The sequence below is a fragment of the Etheostoma spectabile genome, chromosome 12, assembly GCF_008692095.1.
Source record: "Etheostoma spectabile isolate EspeVRDwgs_2016 chromosome 12, UIUC_Espe_1.0, whole genome shotgun sequence".
NCBI classification, from domain to species: Eukaryota; Metazoa; Chordata; class Actinopteri; order Perciformes; family Percidae; genus Etheostoma; species Etheostoma spectabile.
The window spans coordinates 2407434-2426110 of record NC_045744.1 but is presented as its reverse complement, the minus strand read 5'-3'; the positions used below and the strand labels follow the sequence as shown (position 1 = coordinate 2426110).

Here is an 18677-nt window from a genome sequence, read left to right as displayed (position 1 = left end):
AGATGAAATTGTTTGTTTGTGTATGCACCAATCACCAAGGCAGATTCCACTTAACTGAAATTTACAAAAACCTTTTTTTGATTCTGATTCTAAATGTTTCTCTTGTCCACACCGTGCCAGACCAGTATAGAAGATTGGACTAAGACCCCATGGAAAGAGATCAACGTTGAGCAGATGGACATGGAGCTCAGACGATTCGCCAAGGTATGGCAAGCTTCCATGGACAAACATTCAAATCTTTGGTTTTTGCTAGGGTTGAGAAAAAGAGCAAATGTTCACTCATAATGTATGACTTTCTGTGCTCTGTGTTCAAGGAGATGAAGGTGCTGGACAAGGAGGTGCGGGTGTGGGACGTCTACATGGGTCTAGAGTCGACCGTGAAGAACCTGTTGACCTCCCTGAGAGCCGTCAACGAGCTGCAAAACTCCGCCGTCAGAGAACGACACTGGCAACAGCTCATGAACACCACTGGGGTACCTGAGTCAATAATGTTGCACCGTATACAATACTTGCCACTCTATTGAGTTGAGTACTGTTTACGGCTGCACAATATATAATTTTATTGTCAGTGCAATATCAATTGCTGACAATTACCATATTGCCAAAGACATTCACAGATTTTTTGTTATTTGAAAGAAAATATCAGTCGAAATCTGCATTCTGAAATGCATCTGTCATTTTTTAGTGGTTCCTTTTATATTCAATGTTCAATGTGCTCAATAAAAGCATGGTAGAAATCATTTCCTTTCATTTGTTTTAAATTCCATCCATCCATCCATCTTCGACCGCTTATCCGGTGTCGGGTCGCGGGGGCAGCAGCTCCAGTAGGGGACCCCAAACTTCCCTTTCCCGAGCCACATCAACCAGCTCCGACTGGGGGATCCCGAGGCGTTCCCAGGCCAGGTTGGAGATATAATCTCTCCACCTAGTCCTAGGTCTTCCCCGGGGCCTCCTCCCAGCTGGACGTGCCTGGAACACCTCCCTAGGGAGGCGCCCAGGAGGCATCCTTACCAGATGCCCGAACCACCTCAACTGGCTCCTTTCGTTTTAAATTCAACAAGCAATTTGTTGTATTTGAGCAGAATAATGAAGGCAGCCTCCAGGCAGAACTGAGTGCACTTTATCTGTTTATTTATCGCCAGTACAACCTTATCGCATATTTTCCTCACATCATGCAGCCCTAGCTCTGTTCTTGCCGTACTCCAGCATAACCCTGCCAACTCTTGTCCATGCCTGTAATGACCAGCTCAGTGAACCCAATTATCCTGATGTGAAATCTGATCACACTCATGGTTACCGTGTGTTCCTTCTGGTCCTCAGGTCAGATTTGTGATGGGGGGAGGCACCACCCTGGGGGACCTTTTGGAATTACAGCTTCACCGTGTGGAGGATGAGGTCAAAAACATAGTGGACAAGGCTGTGAAAGAAATGGCCATAGAAAAAGTAAGAATCATGGAGACCAACCAGTTATAGAACAGTGTCCTATGGATCATTGCAGTAGTTGTGAAGGGCCAAGACTGTTTAAGACTGTTCCTTTTGGAGCCTGTCGCAATCCCTGCATTTATAGTAACAGTTGAGAGTTTAGTTGGCAAGGATACAAGTTAAAAAAAATACATTTTAAATCTCAAAAAATATTCCTGACAACAATCATTACTTTTTCCATATTCATAAAAATAAGGCCACAAAGATAGTCATGAAGCAGACAAGAAATAATGGAAAAATAATTCAGAAATAAGATAACATACGTAGTAATCCTTAGTAGTTTATCCTACTGCAATTTTTTATGTTTTCAAAACATTTCCTACATTTCCTCAGGTTTTGGCCGAGATAACCCAGACGTGGAGTGTTATGTGCTTGTCATATGAGACTCACACCAGCACAGGAACCCCTCTGCTCAAAGCAGATGAGAATCTGATCGAAACACTGGAGGACAACCAGGTGAGTGTGATATCTATTTTATCTTAGTAAGTTCATGCTGATAACTGTTTGATGAAGAACATTAGGATGTTTGGGTTCTATTTAATATCCCAGTGTTGGTTTATGTCTCTGTGTAGTGCTTTCTGTCAGTCTGACTCACAGATATTAAAGCTATAGTGCACTATTTGCAACTGTCAAATCATAACAAGTGTTATCTCAGGACACTTTACAGAGAGAGAAGTTCTAGACCACACTCTATAATGTACAAAGACCCAACAATTTCCCTCAGGAGCAAGCATTTGGTGCAACAGTGGCAAGGACGAACTTCCTTTTTACAGACAGAAACCTCGGACAGACCCTGACACACAGAGACACTGAAACAGTTACAGATATGGAGATATATGAGTCATAAAATGTCCATCATGTTTTTTTTTCCTCCTTGGCTACAAGTAACTGCATGGAGGAGGGGTGGGGGTGATGCGTGATCACTGAAGGTTTGTGTCATGCGGATGCAACGACAGTGTTGTTATATTTACTTGACAGAAAGTATGCGCTATAGCTTTAAGGAGGTAAATGATCAGAACAAAACATGCACAGAAACATAATGGATGGCTGTTAATAATTTAACTTCTCTTACAGCATATCATGTAACGCGCCCCCTTTGCTTTCCCTTCCAGGTGCAGCTGCAGAACATCCTGATGAGTAAGTACGTTGAGTATTTCCAGGCGGAGGTGAGCGGATGGCAGAGGAAGCTGATGGTGGCCGACCTGGTCATCTCGTCCTGGATGTCTGTCCAAAGGACCTGGGCCCACCTCAACAGCATCTTCACCAACAGCCACGACATCCGCTGCCAGCTGGCCAACGACGCAGAGCGCTTCCAGGGAATTCACACTGACTTCCAGGTAAGACGTGCTAAATGAGAGCAGTAGCCTCCACGCGTACGTCTCATTGTATCATTATGTCATGTAAGGCTGGGCAACATGGAGGAAATCAAATATCATGATTTTTTGACCAAATACATCAATGGCGATATTGTAGGGTTGACTGTTGAGAATATTAACACAATGAGATTTGTGATAAATAATTTTTAGTAATGTGGATACAATGACTGAGTGGGTAAAGGCAAATAATAGAACAACTAGAACAGTCTGGTAAGATCAGAAATGTAATGCAGCCTTTAAAACCAGGAAAAGACACCACTTTTAGACGATATCTACTCTCATATAACGATATGGATATAATATTGATGTATGGGCGGCCAGATAGCTCAGTTGGTAGAGCGGCCGTCCATGTGTGGGGGTTTATTCCTCGGCACAGCAGGCCTGGGTTCAGTTCCGACCTGTAGCCTTTTGCTGCATGTCTTTCTCCCCTTTCATGTCTTCAGCTGTCCTGTCAAAAATAAAGGCTGAAAATGCCCAAAAAATAACAATATTGGTTTATTGCCCTTCCCAGTTGTCAAGTGTCCGTGTATTTGTTCCTCTGGTTTTTCTCCGTCCTCTCTGGAGCAGAGCTTGATGACTGCGGTGGTGCAGAACAGTAACGTGGTAGAGGTGACCAACCAGACTGGCTTTCTGGAGAACCTGGAGACCTTGCAGCAGAGACTGTCTGTGTGTGAGAAGGCTCTGGCCGAGTACCTGGAGACCAAGAGACTCACGTTTCCCAGATTTTACTTTGTCTCTGCCTCAGACCTGCTGGAGATTGTCTCCAAGGGAACACAGCCCAAGCAGGTGACAGACTGCAACTGCTTTATATTTTCCAAGAGATAACATATAAAGAGATAGACAGCACATTGTAGTTATCAGTAGCGGAGAATATTAATAAAGATAAGAATGAAATTCCATGCCAAAGATTACATTTTGTGAACATCATAACCTTTAAAAATAGAAATGTAACTACAGTAGTGTGTGTGTGTGTGTGTGTTTAGGTGACCAGACACTTGCTGAAGCTGTTTGACAACATAGCAGATCTTCGCTTCAAGGACTCAGACCGAGGTGGAGGATGGGAAGAGGATGGGGAGGCGGTTGCTATAGGGATGTACAGCCGAGAGGGCGAATATGTTCCATTCTCTGAACCATGTGTCTGTGAAGGCCAGGTATTGAAAAACACAATTCTTTGTGTGCAAATACAAGTTGAGTTACACTCAGTTGCAGCTCTATTCATTAGTCACATCACTATGTTAAAGCTAGGGCTGTTTAAACCATTTTGATACAGGTACAGAAACCAATACTGTGACTTTGATACCTGAACTATACTTTTTTTAATATAGATTTTTATAAAAATCCATTTTTAAATAAATAACAGAATTACACATTACAGCACAAATCTTTTTATGTATTTTTCATCTCCTACTGCGTTAGCCCGTCATTGTGTAACATAGAGTTTTTTCTGCATGTATTTTTTCATTGTATTTGTATATATTGGATTTTTTTCCTGCATGTCTTGGTGTTGAATGACGAGGCATTTTTTGATACTCGATACTAAGGTGGCAATTCAGTCAATGCCTAAAAAGTATTGAATTCGGTATAGGTCTAGGTATAGCTATGAATAACTGTCTCTGTATTGTTTATCATATGCACAGTATGTACATAACTCTATGTATACACAGTTGCCATGTGTTGCCAACACATTTCATGCCTTTTCCAGATTTTTCATAGCATAGGGTTCCATTTTTGTTTGTATTAATGTTTTAACATTTTCTTTCAGGCTGAGTGTTGGCTGAGTGCTTTAGAGAGCACTATGCGCTGCACAGTCCGTAAGGAGATCCAGGAGGCCGTGTGTGCCTATGAGGACAAACCACGAGACCAATGGCTGTTTGACTACCCTGCACAGGTCGGATAATGGACACTCCGTTGAATCACCGCTTCAGCTTTACAGTGCAAACACACACATGCTCTGTATGTCTCTTTTTTCTATTCCATTCACAGGTAGGGTTGACCGGTAGTCAGGTGTGGTGGGCCACAGATGTGGGCATTGCCTTTGAGAGGGTGGAGGAGGGATTTGAGACCGCTCTCAAAGACTACAACAGGAAACAGGTAGTGCTAGGAATCCAGTGGTGGGAAACCGTTAATCTGTTATTCACCTACCAGGTGAATATGCTGGTGGTTTTGTTGTGTGATGAATTCTGTTGTTGTGGTTTTTCAGATCACACAGCTGAACTCACTGATCCACATGCTGCTGGGAGATTTAACTCCTGGAGATAGACAGAAAATTATGACTGTCTGCACAATTGATGTCCACGCTCGAGACGTGGTCGCCAGTCTCATAACTCAAAAGGTAATGCTCAAGTAAAACATACATCTAACTTTTAATTGATGACCCTCTGTATGTGTGTGTTTGTGTGTCCAAGGTGAACCATCCCATCTACTTCACACTTGGCTACCTGGGTACCCAATGAACTTGGCGTTTGGAATTTGGAGCAGTTTGGAAAGTGTTGGTTATTAGATATTAATAAACTGTGGACAATGATCATAGCTTTGTTGGAGGTGCCGCTGTTCTGTGCATATGATAGGGTCACATAGTTTGCTTTTTGTTTTTTTGGCTTTTGTAATACAGCAGATGTTCGCAGAGAGATTTTGTGTGAATAAAGGTTTAGAAAAACAGAAAAGGAAAAAAAAACTGCGACCTGCGTGCTGCTGCACGACTTCACGGCTCTCGGTCAAGCATGTCTTCGCAGTGGGCTACCAGTGTCATGCCAAAAAGGGATCACCCGCCAAAAGCTGAACAATTACGCATCATATTTTATTTGTGATATTGTGTGAGTAGAATCTGAATCCACAACAGGTAAATGTAGTAGTACAATGTTTTCCTCTGAACTCGAAGTACAAAGTAAGTCTGTAGTATTGAGTTAAGTTGCATATTAAGTACTTTTAGGGCCTTCTGAGAGTTATTTTGGAGATAGAAGAGTCCAATCAGTCGGCCGTTCAGGCACGTTTTGCACAGGCACCGCACTAGTCTGCTAAATGAGGCAACAGTACTGTGCGTGTGTGTGTGTGTGTATGCGTGTGTGTCTCGTAGGTGACAACAGGCCAAGCATTTGCATGGTTGTCCCAGTTACGTCACCGCTGGGATGATGAAACCAGACACTGTTTCGTCAACATCTGTGACGCCCAGTTCCAGTTCAGCTATGAATACCTGGGGAACACTAACAGACTGGTCATCACTCCACTCACTGACAGGTACACATACAGTACATGTACTGATGTATGACACACCAATACACATGCACACAGATTGCGCAAATTATTAAAGATGCATACTTTCAAGATTACTGTATGATTTTGTATCCCAACCCTACATTTGTTAGGTGTTACATAACCCTGACCCAGTCCCTCCATCTGACTATGAGTGGTGCCCCCTCAGGCCCAGCCGGCACCGGTAAGACGGAGACTACCAAAGACCTTGGGCGCTCCCTGGGCATCATGGTATATGTGTTCAACTGCTCAGAACAGATGGACTACAAGGTAGCGCGGGCTTTGCAGATGTTTTCCGTAGTGTCCATTTACGGCCCATTTACTTTATTTGTCAACTTACTCCTTCTGTCTCCACCACATGTCTCCAGTCCATAGGTAACATTTACAAGGGTCTCGCCCAGACAGGGGTGTGGGGATGCTTTGATGAGTTCAACAGGATCTCAGTGGAAGTGCTGTCTGTGGTAGCTGTGCAGGTCAAGACTATACAGGATGCTGTACGCAACAAGAAGCAAAGGTAGATGTGGAAATAAGGACCTGCTTTGTGAAGCAATCCATTTGAGTCCTATTGAGTCATCTCTAATTGTTGCTGTGTGTGTATGTAGGTTCCATTTCCTTGGAGAGGAGATAGAGCTGAAGCCAACAGTGGGGATCTTCATCACTCTGAACCCCGGTTACGCTGGCAGGGCGGAGCTCCCAGAAAACCTCAAAGCTCTATTCAGGTCTGATATAAACAGAGAAAACAGGAAATTTTAAGTGCAAGAGTTGACAAATGTGAAACATGACTAATTAGTAGCAGTTTTGCTAACTGTTCAGGCCCTGTGCCATGGTGATCCCAGACTTTGAGCTGATCTGTGAGATCATGTTGGTGGCAGAAGGCTTCATAGACGCTCGTCTGCTAGCGCGCAAGTTCATTAGCCTCTACACTCTGTGTAAGGAGCTACTGTCCAAACAGGTACATGGTACTGTCCACATTAGATACACTCTACTTAACATATAGGACACTCAATATACTGCATCTATTCCTTGTGCTGTTTTAGGAGGAACACAGACTACTAGAAATCTAATGGGAACTTTAAAGGAATAAAAAACAAGTTCTGCTGTGACAGAACAAGCACTCTTGACAACAGTCATGGGAAATACTGTACACATTTAGCATTTAACACATTTAACGCCAACACCTACAGTTCCAAACACTGAAACAACTTTTTGGGTCTCCTTTATAATGGAAATGCAAAAAAACAAGCTGCAAGGAGGGCTGCTACATTGAAATATGGTTTGCTCATTTATCAGATGCTGGCCTTGGGACTGGCTTACAAAAAGTTAATCACCACAAACCTCTTATTCTTTTGTGCATAACATGTTTCTCTTTGCAGGGATTATTGTGATTGCACTATAAAAGTGCTGTTCTGCTACTTTAAATATGTTTCTAAATTGTAATTCTTAATTCTGGACTGTCTAGGATCATTATGATTGGGGTTTGAGGGCTATCAAATCAGTCTTGGTTGTGGCTGGATCTCTGAAGAGAGAGGAGCGGAGCAGACCTGAGGAACAGGTACCACCAATCTGTTTCACTCACCCTGAAGCATCTCCCATGTAGTGGGTTTGGGGAGGAATTATTGTGTGCAATCATATGGCTTGCATTTTCCATAAATCTTGAATTCATAAGTGCATTTGCATTACAACCATCATGCTTTCCTGCCCAGGTTCTGATGCGGGCCCTGAGGGACTTCAACCTGCCAAAGATAGTGACCAGTGATGTGCCCATATTCCTCGGGCTCATCAGTGATCTGTTTCCTCAGCTGGACGTGCCGAGGAAGAGAGACCCTGAGCTGGAGAACGCTGTCCGCCAGTCAGTCAGTGAACTGCGCCTGCAGCCTGAGGAGAACTTCATACTTAAGGTGCCTCAGAAGAGATCTGCGAAACATGTAATGCCTCTGTTTGTCTTGCAGTACCAAGGAGTTTTGATGTGGAAAAAGGAATTGTCTTAGGATTGCAAGTAAATATGTGTGTGTGTGTGTGTGTGTGTGTGTGTGTGTGTGTGTGTGTGTGTGTGTGTGTGTGTGTGTGTGTGTGTGTGTGTGTGTGTGTGTGTGTGTGTGTGTGTGTGTGTGTGTGTGTGTGTGTGTGTGTGTGTGTGTGTGTGTGTGTTTTTATGTGTGTGTATATGTATGTATGTATGTATTTGTGTATATGTATGTATGCGTGTGTATATATATGTGTGTATATACTGTATATACATATTATACATATACAGTACATATTATATATATTTATACAGACTATATATGTATATATACATAATTACACAATTCCTTTTCTACATATCCATGGTCTATAAAAAGTGAGAAAGAAAGAAAATGTGTAATTAATAGAATTTATATTATCAGAAATTGCGTATGATATCTGTGTGTCTACAGGTGACCCAGCTGGAGGAGCTGCTGGCTGTCAGGCACTCTGTGTTCGTAGTAGGCGGACCAGGAACTGGAAAGAGCCAGGTCAACATCTTAAACCACATACAATTTGCTCATTTGTTTTCAAAGCCAGCTTTAATAAGAGGTGGCTTATAACCATTGTCCTCCATAACCAGGCACATAGATTCTCAGGTTGCAAGTATGCGGTTATGATTTTTTTTTTTTTTGACCTTTGATTGCATCAGACAAATACCAAAACAGCCCTGTGTAGAGAAGGCTACAGACTCCCACAGCTAAAGTCAAGGAAGCGTTAAATGTTGTTGTTCTCATAGCTTCAGACTAAAGTGATAATGAGGGATTTGCTTTTGTGAAAAGACATTTTGTCATATATTTATAACATTTGTTCCTCAGATACTGAAGACCCTCCATAGAACCTATGCAACCATGAAGATGAAGCCCATATGGAATGACATCAACCCTAAAGCTGTGACTACGGACGAGTTGTTTGGATACCTGCACCCTGCAACCAGAGAGTGGAAAGATGGTGAGGGGCTTAAGAATTTCACAAGGAATTTAATAAGCTGTAAACGATGATCAAGAGAACCTGAGTTTCCTTCAGCTTTTGGGTCGATGTCAAGTAGGAGTTATTTCGGTGCCAAGACGGTAATTTATTCCCAAGCGTCTTCACAGAATTAATTAGAATTTGTTAAATTACTTTCTTCTGGCTGAGAGTACGCTCTCGTTTGAATAGTTTTTGATTATGGAATAATTTATTATTCCAACACAGTCTATGAGTCTGCTTTAGTGCAACACTGAAACGATAGTATGACTTTTTTTCACATATAACATATTTGTTTGAAAACTGAATGAAGTTACATGAAAATGAGCATTCCTAACAGTTTAGATTTTAAACAGAGAACAAAAACACACAGATGAACATATCACAACAACTTATACGCAGATGTCAAAGAACACACAACCTACCGCACACCACCCAACCTTGGCTTAGTTGGAATCATATTCATAGGCTACACATGACAGAATTTAGTCCAGTAAGACTTGCAAGTCTGCGAAATATGATAGAAAAAGCTGCCCTTGATTGTCAAGTGAGAATGTGGGTTTCGACATCTATCACACGTACAGTACATGACATTTTTGCCCCAGTGATGTGATGTTTCTGGTTTGATATGCCACTGTGTGTCCTTTACTGCAGGTCTGTTCTCCTCTACCATGAGAGAGCTGACCTCAGTGGGCCATGACGGACCCAAATGGATTGTTCTGGATGGGGATATTGACCCTATGTGGATTGAGTCACTTAACACAGTGATGGATGACAATAAGGTCAGAGGGAGTCTTTGTTCTCTGATATTGTTTCCGGTCTTCTAATGCTTGATTTTGACCTTTATTTAATGCACGTTCATTTTTACATCAACTAAAAACACCCAATGCCCAAACTAAAAATTGGACATACATTTCAGTGCCAGTCACTTTGCAAAAGATCATCACAGATTGTTTTGTGTCAGTTGAAATAAAATAACAGTAGAAAACTGCACTTCAATAATAATATTCATTTGTTATAATATTTCCCTCATATCTTGCATCCCTTATTTCAACAAATCCTCTCCTCTGTCCAGGTTCTGACTCTTGCCAGTAATGAGAGGATCAGTTTGTCCTCCTCCATGCGTCTACTCTTTGAGATCTCTCATCTGAAGGCTGCTACCCCAGCTACTGTATCCAGGGCAGGAATCCTCTATGTCAACCCACAGGACCTTGGCTGGAGCTCGTAAGACACACACCAGCACAAACACACCTGTAAAACCCTGGACTTGTGCTTCGGTTAGCAGTGCCGTCTTCACTGTGTTCCCAGGTATGTGACAAGTTGGATAGACACCCGGCAGGCCCAATCTGAGCGAGCCAACCTCACCATTCTGTTTGATAAGTATGTGCCGTACTGCCTGGAACAAGTCCGCTGCAACCTGAAAACCATCACCCCCATACCGGAAAACAGCATGGTGCAGGTGCAACACAACACTCTCATTATGCGTCTTACCTACAGGCTAAAGAGTCTTAATCCATGAGTCCCAAACATCCTTAGCGGCGTTGTAGTCCAGTCATCTGTCGAGTCCGAGTCAAGTCTGGAGTCCCCAGTGTTAGAGAGAGTTAGAGTTTGAGTTGAGTCCAGAGAATAGCAACTCGAGTCTGAGTCCAAGACTCGAGTCGCTGCTTCTTAGTGTCTCCTCTACGTTGTGATTTTGCATATTATCAAAGGGAACAATGCATTTCTATTTATTGTCCAATCAGATGTGTGTGTGTTGTCCAATCAGACACTGTGCTCCTTGTTGGACTGCCTGCTGACAGAGGACAACACTCCTCCTGACTCGCCCCGAGAACTTTATGAGATTTACTTTGTCTTCGCTTGTGTCTGGGCCTTCGGAGGTGCCCTCTTCCAGGATCATGTGTGTGGTGACCAAATGCTTGCTTAAAAAAAACTCAATTTTTATTGCAGCATTTTACATTGCAGATTATTACGTCTCATTATACTGTTGCGTTTTCCCAACACCTGCTTCAGCTGAATGACTACCGTGCCGAATTCAGTCGCTGGTGGTCTAAAGAGATGCGAGCGGTGAAGTTTCCTTCGCAGGGCACAGTCTTTGATTACTTCATTGACTCTGAGACTAAAAAGTTTACTCCTTGGAACGAGAGGATGGAGCCATTTGAGCTAGAGCCCGATGTACCACTACAGGTAATGATGTGCATGGTTGTATGACATCATGTTCCCACTCCTTACTGAGCACACTGGGAACAAGCCGTTTCAGTCAGGTCATGTGTTGTGTGTGTTTCAGACTGTGTTGGTCCACACTCCAGAAACCATTTGTCTGACCTACTTCATGGACCTGCTGCTCCAGAGAGGCAAACCCCTCATGTTGGTCGGCAACGCCGGAGTGGGCAAGACCATCCTGGTGTCGGATAAAGTCGCCAAACTGAAGGAGGACTACATGGTGGCTAAAGTCCCCTTCAACTACTACACCACATCAGCCATGCTACAGCGTAAGAATGACAGGAATTTATCATTTAAAAATAAATAGATTATTCGCACCTTCATGGCAACTTTTTTGCACAATTACAGAACTTCCCTTTATTGCTGGTAAGTATTTTGCTTGATAAATAAGAGACATGTGTCACGGCATAACCAACCCTTTGAACTTGACTGCTCTCTCTACGTCTGGGATTACACCAGAGCTTGGTTGTGCTCACACATTTGACACTAGGAGCAAACTGCTAGGTTGCCAGACTTTAAGGTAAAGGATTTTGGCCTACCTGGCTTTGATACCTCGCACCGTCCTTTGCTGTTATCCGCCCGGTGCACTGCTCCTTTGGTGGGCCTTCCGCTTCTGGCCAGCTCGATCCTTTCCTTTGTCAGCTTACCAGGCCGTTGCCACCCGCTTGACAGTTCATTTATTATACATTGAAGACACGGACAAAAATAACATAAACCTTGGGAAAAGGGCTTTAAATTGTAAGTACAATTCCAAAACACAATCCTTTTCGGCGGTCTCTCACTGAGCCGCTCCACCGCCAGATGTGGTCCCAGTCTCAGCTCCCCATTATCTACATTCCAGCCTTTCTTCACCTCTCTGGCCCCAGGGAGACCACACCCATCCCAGTCCAGTGGCCAATAAAACGGTTGTATTATGTCGTGACACATATTTTGTAAAGAAGTGCTGTCGCATGTAAAGTGTAATCTATAGAGTCGTTTTCTAATTAATATATTACTGAGCAACACATTGTGTAAATAAGAGAAAATCCCAGCTCCAGATGAGATTCTGACCCTGCCTTGTATCACAGTGTATTGAGATCTAGTTTTAATACCACACTTAAGATTCCTAGAATTACATACAGTACCATTCCTTCCAACCCAAGCTTTTCCTCTGACTTGCTGAGCTTTGAAATTGATTTATTGTTGTATTTTTAATTATCTTTTGCTGCTACAGACAGATTTTATAACTTGCACTAGCACTGGCCATGATTTTTTATTTTTATTGTCATTTTTTTCAACTCTCTTCTGCATTCTATGGACCTCAGGTGTCCTGGAGAAACCCCTTGAGAAGAAAGCTGGTCGTAAATTTGCTCCTCCCAACGCCAAGAGACTCATCTACTTCATAGACGACCTCAACATGCCAGAGGTGGATGTTTATGGGACTGTGCAGCCGCACACACTCATACGCCAGCACCTCGACTACAACCACTGGTAAATCTGAGACACAATGCACACACAATGATCGGATTTTTCATAAATGTACACGGTTACATACCTGTATGTACCTAAACATACATGTAATGAATACAGGTTATACTGAGTTGAATCTAAATAGACAAAACCTTTGTAGGTATGACAGACAACGACTGGTTCTGAAGGAAATACATAACTGCCAGTATATCACCTGTATGAACCCAACAGCTGGAAGCTTCTCTATCAACCCCAGACTACAGGTATGGCTACAGGCAGGCGTGCACACACACACACAGACACACACATACACACGTGGATAGATACACAAAATACCTTTTGTCAGCCTTGCCCTTTCTGCTACAATTACTTTCCTTAATTAGCTTTTTAAACATTTTACAAGGTTATTTAATAAATTGCAAATGAACACATAATGGATTTAAACAGTCATAAAAGCAAGAAGCAATTAAGTTACAAGAAAAGATAAACTAAAAAACAGAAGTGAAATTAAGATTAGAGTGTCCTAGAAAGCTTATAACTAATAACAACATGAAATAATCTAAATCATAGATACATTCAGAAAGCAGTTTGACAGGGACCTTTTGTCATTAGAGCCTGTGTTCAGGTCCTTCTACAGTAACTTAATGGAAAGTCATTTCCACATCTCTCTTTTCTCCTTTCAGAGGCATTTCTCTGTGTTTGCGGTACATTTCCCGAGTGCCGATGCATTAGCCACCATCTTCTCCAGCATCCTGTCAGCTCACTTCCTTCAGGGAGGATTCAGCTACGGGGTCTCCCGCTCAGTCGGGACTCTCATGCAGGTACACCTACAGAATCATTGCAGCATTTGTCTACATTAAAACCTGATTTCAATGTTCAAGACCAAAACAAATATTGGTCTTTTATTTTATCAGCCACTCTATCCATAATAATGCCCATTGTTCTTTCTGTTCCAATATCCATTGTCCATCTTTTGGTTCTGCTTATCCAGGCTGCTATCTGTCTGCACCAAAAAATCTGTCAGAACTTCCTCCCTACAGCGATCCGCTTCCACTACATCTTCAACCTGCGAGACCTCTCTAACATTTTCCAGGTAACACACTCGCAGTCATTCACATAAAATAGACAAAACTACATTGTTTCAAAGGATTGCTGTCCACAGTAAGGCACTTGGAAAAATGATGTGTAATTCTTTAAATGAGGTATTGGGTCCATTATCTATAGTTTTCAGTGGAATAATAGGTGGTTTCTGAATGGATGGATGGATGGATGGATGGATGGATGGATGTCCCATGAGGGTTTCATGCACATGGCAATGGCATGAACAAATACATCAACAGATAACCCCCCGACAACCAACATTTACAACAACAACACCAGATCTGTACAAAGTCTGCGAGATAGTTTTAGTTTAGCAGTGCAATGGCAGAAGGGACCAGGGGTGTCGGACTGTGGGGGGAAATGGGGACTGAGTACCAGGGCCCTCATGTGAGGAGGGTCCGAAAAGATGCTAGAATGAATAGCTGTGGATGCGGGGAGGGGTCTATTGACAATGCCTTTCTACAGGGCCCAGACTTTGGTGCTACACCCCTGGAAGGGACCAAACCTTTGCCAAAGTGAGTCCTTAAACCCAGAGTCCTGTATCTGCGGCCAGATGGCAGTAATGGAAAGTGTGGATACAGAGGGGGATTGTTGTCATTGTAAATGGTGATGGCAAGGCGTATGATGGCTCCATCATCCACCTAAATACCCGCTTCAGCCGTTAAGCCACATATATATGACTTTATCTGTCAGAGATACCTGTTTTGGGAGATGGAGATTTAATGTACTTTGAAGTCAAGTGTGTGTAACTGAATCACATGATTACTGATTCCATGTATGTGTGTAGGGCATCCTGTTTGCCCTGCCGGAGAGTGTCCGCTACCCCATGGACCTTGTTCACCTGTGGCTGCATGAGAGCTCCAGGGTCTACTCCGACAAACTGATGGAAGAGAAAGACGTGGAACTCTTCAACAAAATCCTGCTGGACACTGGCAAGAGATATTTTGAGGTAAATAACAGGGAACATACAGAAATGTCCTCTTTTTAATCAACACCGCAACACCCTATAGCACAACTAAGAATGGAAAAAGCATAGAGGATGTTTCAGGGCAATGTGGAGAGCAGCATGTCATACTGTATTGCTGAAAATAATTGGTCTGTTTCTAGCCATTGCAGGTCAGTTTATCTGTAACATGTTCAGTATTGTTTAATGCATTTTTCATACCTCCGTTCCTGCCAATTTTCTCCAGGGAATAGATGAGTCCATCTTTATCCACCAGCCTTTGGTGTACTGTCACTTTGCCCAGGGACTGGGAGAGCCTCGCTATCACCAGGTTCGACACAATCATGTATTACAGCCTATGATTCACACACACACACACACACAATTTATTCATTATTTTCTGTGGTGATATAATAGGTGAGTTTAATTGTTTTTGACTTTAATCAATTTAGTATGTGGATTATCAGTAGCTCACATATTTGAAAAGCTTATTGCACAAATTCTGCTGTCACGTCTAATCTGTCAGAAAATAAATGAGGATGAATGCATGTCATTAGCAAACTAATTACCTTTCTTTTCTGTGTGGGGTTTGACTTGAAAGCTAATCAAGTCAAGTCCCGATAAGAACTTCATTTAATTGCATATCTGGAATTTACCACATAGTTACTTGCTGCCCTTCCTCTGGAGAGTCAGGGTTGTTTGTTTGTTTGCCCGTGTTGTCAGGCTTCAGACTGGGAGAAGCTCCAGAAGACGCTGGCTGATGCTTTGGAGCATTATAATGAGCTGCACGCTGTGATGGACCTGGTGCTGTTCGAAGAAGCTATCCAGCATGTGTAAGACACACACACAGAGACACTTGCTCTTTCACACACACGCACTTTTATTCTCCACTTTTTGCATTTTTGCAACATCATCAATGTTTTTTTACATTGTTTAATAATGCATATTTTATGTCACTTGTGCCATTGTGTCAAAGACGAATTTATGTCACTAGTGAGACAGACATTTTTCTTATCTAGGCCGTCTGGTAACATGCACAAGGGAGGTTTTAAAAGATTAGCACATATGTAAACCACAGGCTATGTACTATTAATTGTGGTGTTTGTGCTCAGGTGTCGTATCAGTCGTATCCTGGAGGCCCCCTATGGTAACGCCCTGCTGGTGGGGGTGGGGGGCTGTGGGAAGCAGAGTCTGTGTCGACTGGCTGCCTTCCTCAGCTTGCTGGAGGTTTTCCAGATCACTCTGCGTAAAGGCTACGGCATCAATGACCTCAAGGTAAAATGCATTTACACACACGCATGCCACAATAGATACCAACATGTGTCTTCACTGTTTGAACCCAATGCCAGACTAACCTGTTTTATCATATTTAAATGTTCTTTTTGCCTATTCTGCAACCACCTCATGTCCAGAGTGATATAGCAGCTTTGTACATCAAGGTGGGGGTGAAGAACATTGGGACAGTGTTCCTTCATACCGACGCCCAGATCCCAGATGAACGCTTCCTGGTGCTCATCAACGACATGCTGGCCTCAGGTTTGGCTCCACTCAGCTAGGATGACCTTTTCTTTTGATGAGCAAATAATTCCCGCTTTAGTGTGTAAAAAGCTAGAATGAGCGTACTTTTTTCCAGGTGATGGAAAATATCTTTTGTGCATGAATTTATAGTGTCCTGTTTTGTTTTATTGAGCTTGAACGATCTTCAAGCTGTAAAAGACAAAACGGGGGGGAAAAATCACATAAAAAAACCCAAAAATAAAGCAAATCATATACAAATCGATCCGATTCCATCAAAAGAAAAGAAAAAAGGATGAGTTTAAGAAGGACAATAAGCATAATGCTTATAAAATCCTGCCATTACTTTCCAATATGATATTATTACAAAAAAAACAAATAGATATGCATATACGGCATACTAAAATGGTAAGTCATACAACAATCAAATTACAACATACAACTATACACTGTGTATACATTCCTCTTCATATATTCAGGCCACCTTTCTATAGAGGTCAAGTATTGTTTTAATATAATTGTTTTTAGTATAATGGCTCTGTTTGATTTCATCCTTTAGACCAGGGGTCTTCAACAGGGGGTCCGCAACCCCTAGGGGGTCCGCGGAGGTACTGCATGGGGGTCGCGAAAGTTTTGGTTGATTAGACTTTTTTTTATATTCCCCCCCCCCCCCCCCCTGCAATTTTTTCCACCAATTGAAATGTCTTTAAATACACATTAACATGAATTCAACACACTGTAGTAAAGAGATAATTGGAGGCAGAAGATGTCTCTCAGTCATCAATGCACACATGGCACTATAGGACCAGTTTAATATAACACAATGTTATACAATATATATAATTAGGGGGTCCCCGCTCCATCTCGCCATCAGTTTGGGGGTCCTTGGCCTGGAAAACGTTGAAGACCCCTGCTTTAGACCATTCTACAAGGCCCCCCCCTCAAACTAAAACACACATGCTTTTGAGAGTAGTTCGATTAGGACAATACAATCATTTGTATTGTTAAATTCAACAAAAGAAGTGCAAATTTCATCAGCCAAATGTTTGTTTTCCCTCTCAACACATTTATACAAAAGTAAGTGGTAGAGCCACAGATGTAGTGAAAATGTATCAGACTTATATTTTATATTAACCAGGTAGTGCATAGATGATGATAATTCAATTCCATGTCACACTGGCTAGCAGAAGCACTATAAGATGGAAAAAAATCTAATTTTAATGTGCATACTTTGTATGGCCTTTTGAGTATTAGTAGCTGGTATACAGGACATTACTGAGCATTAGATCTTAGCCCGTGTGGCATCCAGAACCTAAAAGGAGAAACTGGCAATCGGCAGAAAGGAACTCTACTGAACACCTCTGAATTCTGTACCACATTGTGTAGATAGATAGATACATTTTTTATGATTCCAAAGAATGGGAAATTCCAGCGTTGCAGCGGCAACATATCAGACACACAGCACACATGCAGAATATACATGAAATAACAGGATACAATATAAGAACAAATCATTTAAAATATACACAAGTTGCGAATACATATACAAATATACTATTTAAATATCATTTATATAACTTTAGATAACATAAACATTGTGCAAGGTGCACTTAGGGCAGTCGTGATGTCTGTGTTAAAAAGTTGTGTTGCCTGTGGTTGGACTGATTTCTTGTAGTGTACTGTAAATAGAGACAAATACACATTTTGAGCTTGCATTGTTTGTGTTGCTCAGGGGACATTCCGGACCTGTTTAGCGATGAAGAGGTGGATATGATTGTGATGTCGATCCGGATGGAGCTGAGAGGATTAGGACTCATAGACAGCAGGGACAACTGCTGGAGCTTCTTTATTGAGAGGATACGGAGACAGCTCAAGGTCTGAAACATGTGTTATGTGATAAGGATATGGTATCAGAGTGCAATATGAGACCTGCTGTATTTAAACCCAGTTTCTCATATCAATGATTATAAAATACCCCCGCCCTCTTTGTTCTCCAGGTTGTCTTGTGTTTCTCCCCGGTCGGGTTCACGTTGCGGACCCGGGCGCGGAAGTTTCCAGCTCTGGTGAATTGTACAGCCATAGACTGGTTCCACCCGTGGCCGCAGCTCGCCCTGCAGTCTGTCAGCACTACGTTCATAGAAAAGATCCCTGGACTGGAGGTGATAGCCCATTCACATAGAAACACATCTCTTGCCAATGTACCTTGGCTAAAAAACTGATGGTTATAAAAAAAAAAAAAAAACTAATATAAATTGCAACGTTCCCAAATCACGTTTTTTTTCAGTTACTTACAATTTCATTTTCATTTCATATTCATTATACAGGAAAGTCAAAAAGTAACATTACATTACAATGCAAACGGGCCTGACTCA

General features: G+C 42.2%; 1 protein-coding gene across 1 annotated transcript in view; it reads left to right on the top strand.

The window, feature by feature from the left end:
• The window catches only part of dnah9l (dynein, axonemal, heavy polypeptide 9 like), a 55226-nt gene that overhangs the window by 14603 nt on the left and 21946 nt on the right, over positions 1 to 18677 (top strand). Inside the window, exons 22-57 of the mRNA XM_032531061.1 lie at positions 121 to 204; positions 315 to 473; positions 1321 to 1443; positions 1816 to 1938; positions 2595 to 2819; positions 3426 to 3644; positions 3842 to 4009; positions 4621 to 4746; positions 4842 to 4949; positions 5059 to 5190; positions 5932 to 6092; positions 6221 to 6377; positions 6476 to 6621; positions 6710 to 6826; positions 6921 to 7059; positions 7567 to 7659; positions 7811 to 8005; positions 8525 to 8602; positions 8930 to 9062; positions 9732 to 9859; positions 10153 to 10301; positions 10386 to 10536; positions 10843 to 10974; positions 11088 to 11261; positions 11362 to 11566; positions 12602 to 12767; positions 12907 to 13009; positions 13430 to 13567; positions 13738 to 13839; positions 14635 to 14796; positions 15038 to 15121; positions 15514 to 15623; positions 15903 to 16065; positions 16203 to 16326; positions 18038 to 18180; positions 18303 to 18464. Of these exons, the coding sequence (XP_032386952.1) occupies positions 121 to 204; positions 315 to 473; positions 1321 to 1443; positions 1816 to 1938; positions 2595 to 2819; positions 3426 to 3644; positions 3842 to 4009; positions 4621 to 4746; positions 4842 to 4949; positions 5059 to 5190; positions 5932 to 6092; positions 6221 to 6377; positions 6476 to 6621; positions 6710 to 6826; positions 6921 to 7059; positions 7567 to 7659; positions 7811 to 8005; positions 8525 to 8602; positions 8930 to 9062; positions 9732 to 9859; positions 10153 to 10301; positions 10386 to 10536; positions 10843 to 10974; positions 11088 to 11261; positions 11362 to 11566; positions 12602 to 12767; positions 12907 to 13009; positions 13430 to 13567; positions 13738 to 13839; positions 14635 to 14796; positions 15038 to 15121; positions 15514 to 15623; positions 15903 to 16065; positions 16203 to 16326; positions 18038 to 18180; positions 18303 to 18464 (5082 nt within the window). The remainder of the gene's footprint in view (positions 1 to 120; positions 205 to 314; positions 474 to 1320; positions 1444 to 1815; positions 1939 to 2594; positions 2820 to 3425; positions 3645 to 3841; positions 4010 to 4620; positions 4747 to 4841; positions 4950 to 5058; positions 5191 to 5931; positions 6093 to 6220; positions 6378 to 6475; positions 6622 to 6709; positions 6827 to 6920; positions 7060 to 7566; positions 7660 to 7810; positions 8006 to 8524; positions 8603 to 8929; positions 9063 to 9731; positions 9860 to 10152; positions 10302 to 10385; positions 10537 to 10842; positions 10975 to 11087; positions 11262 to 11361; positions 11567 to 12601; positions 12768 to 12906; positions 13010 to 13429; positions 13568 to 13737; positions 13840 to 14634; positions 14797 to 15037; positions 15122 to 15513; positions 15624 to 15902; positions 16066 to 16202; positions 16327 to 18037; positions 18181 to 18302; positions 18465 to 18677) is intronic.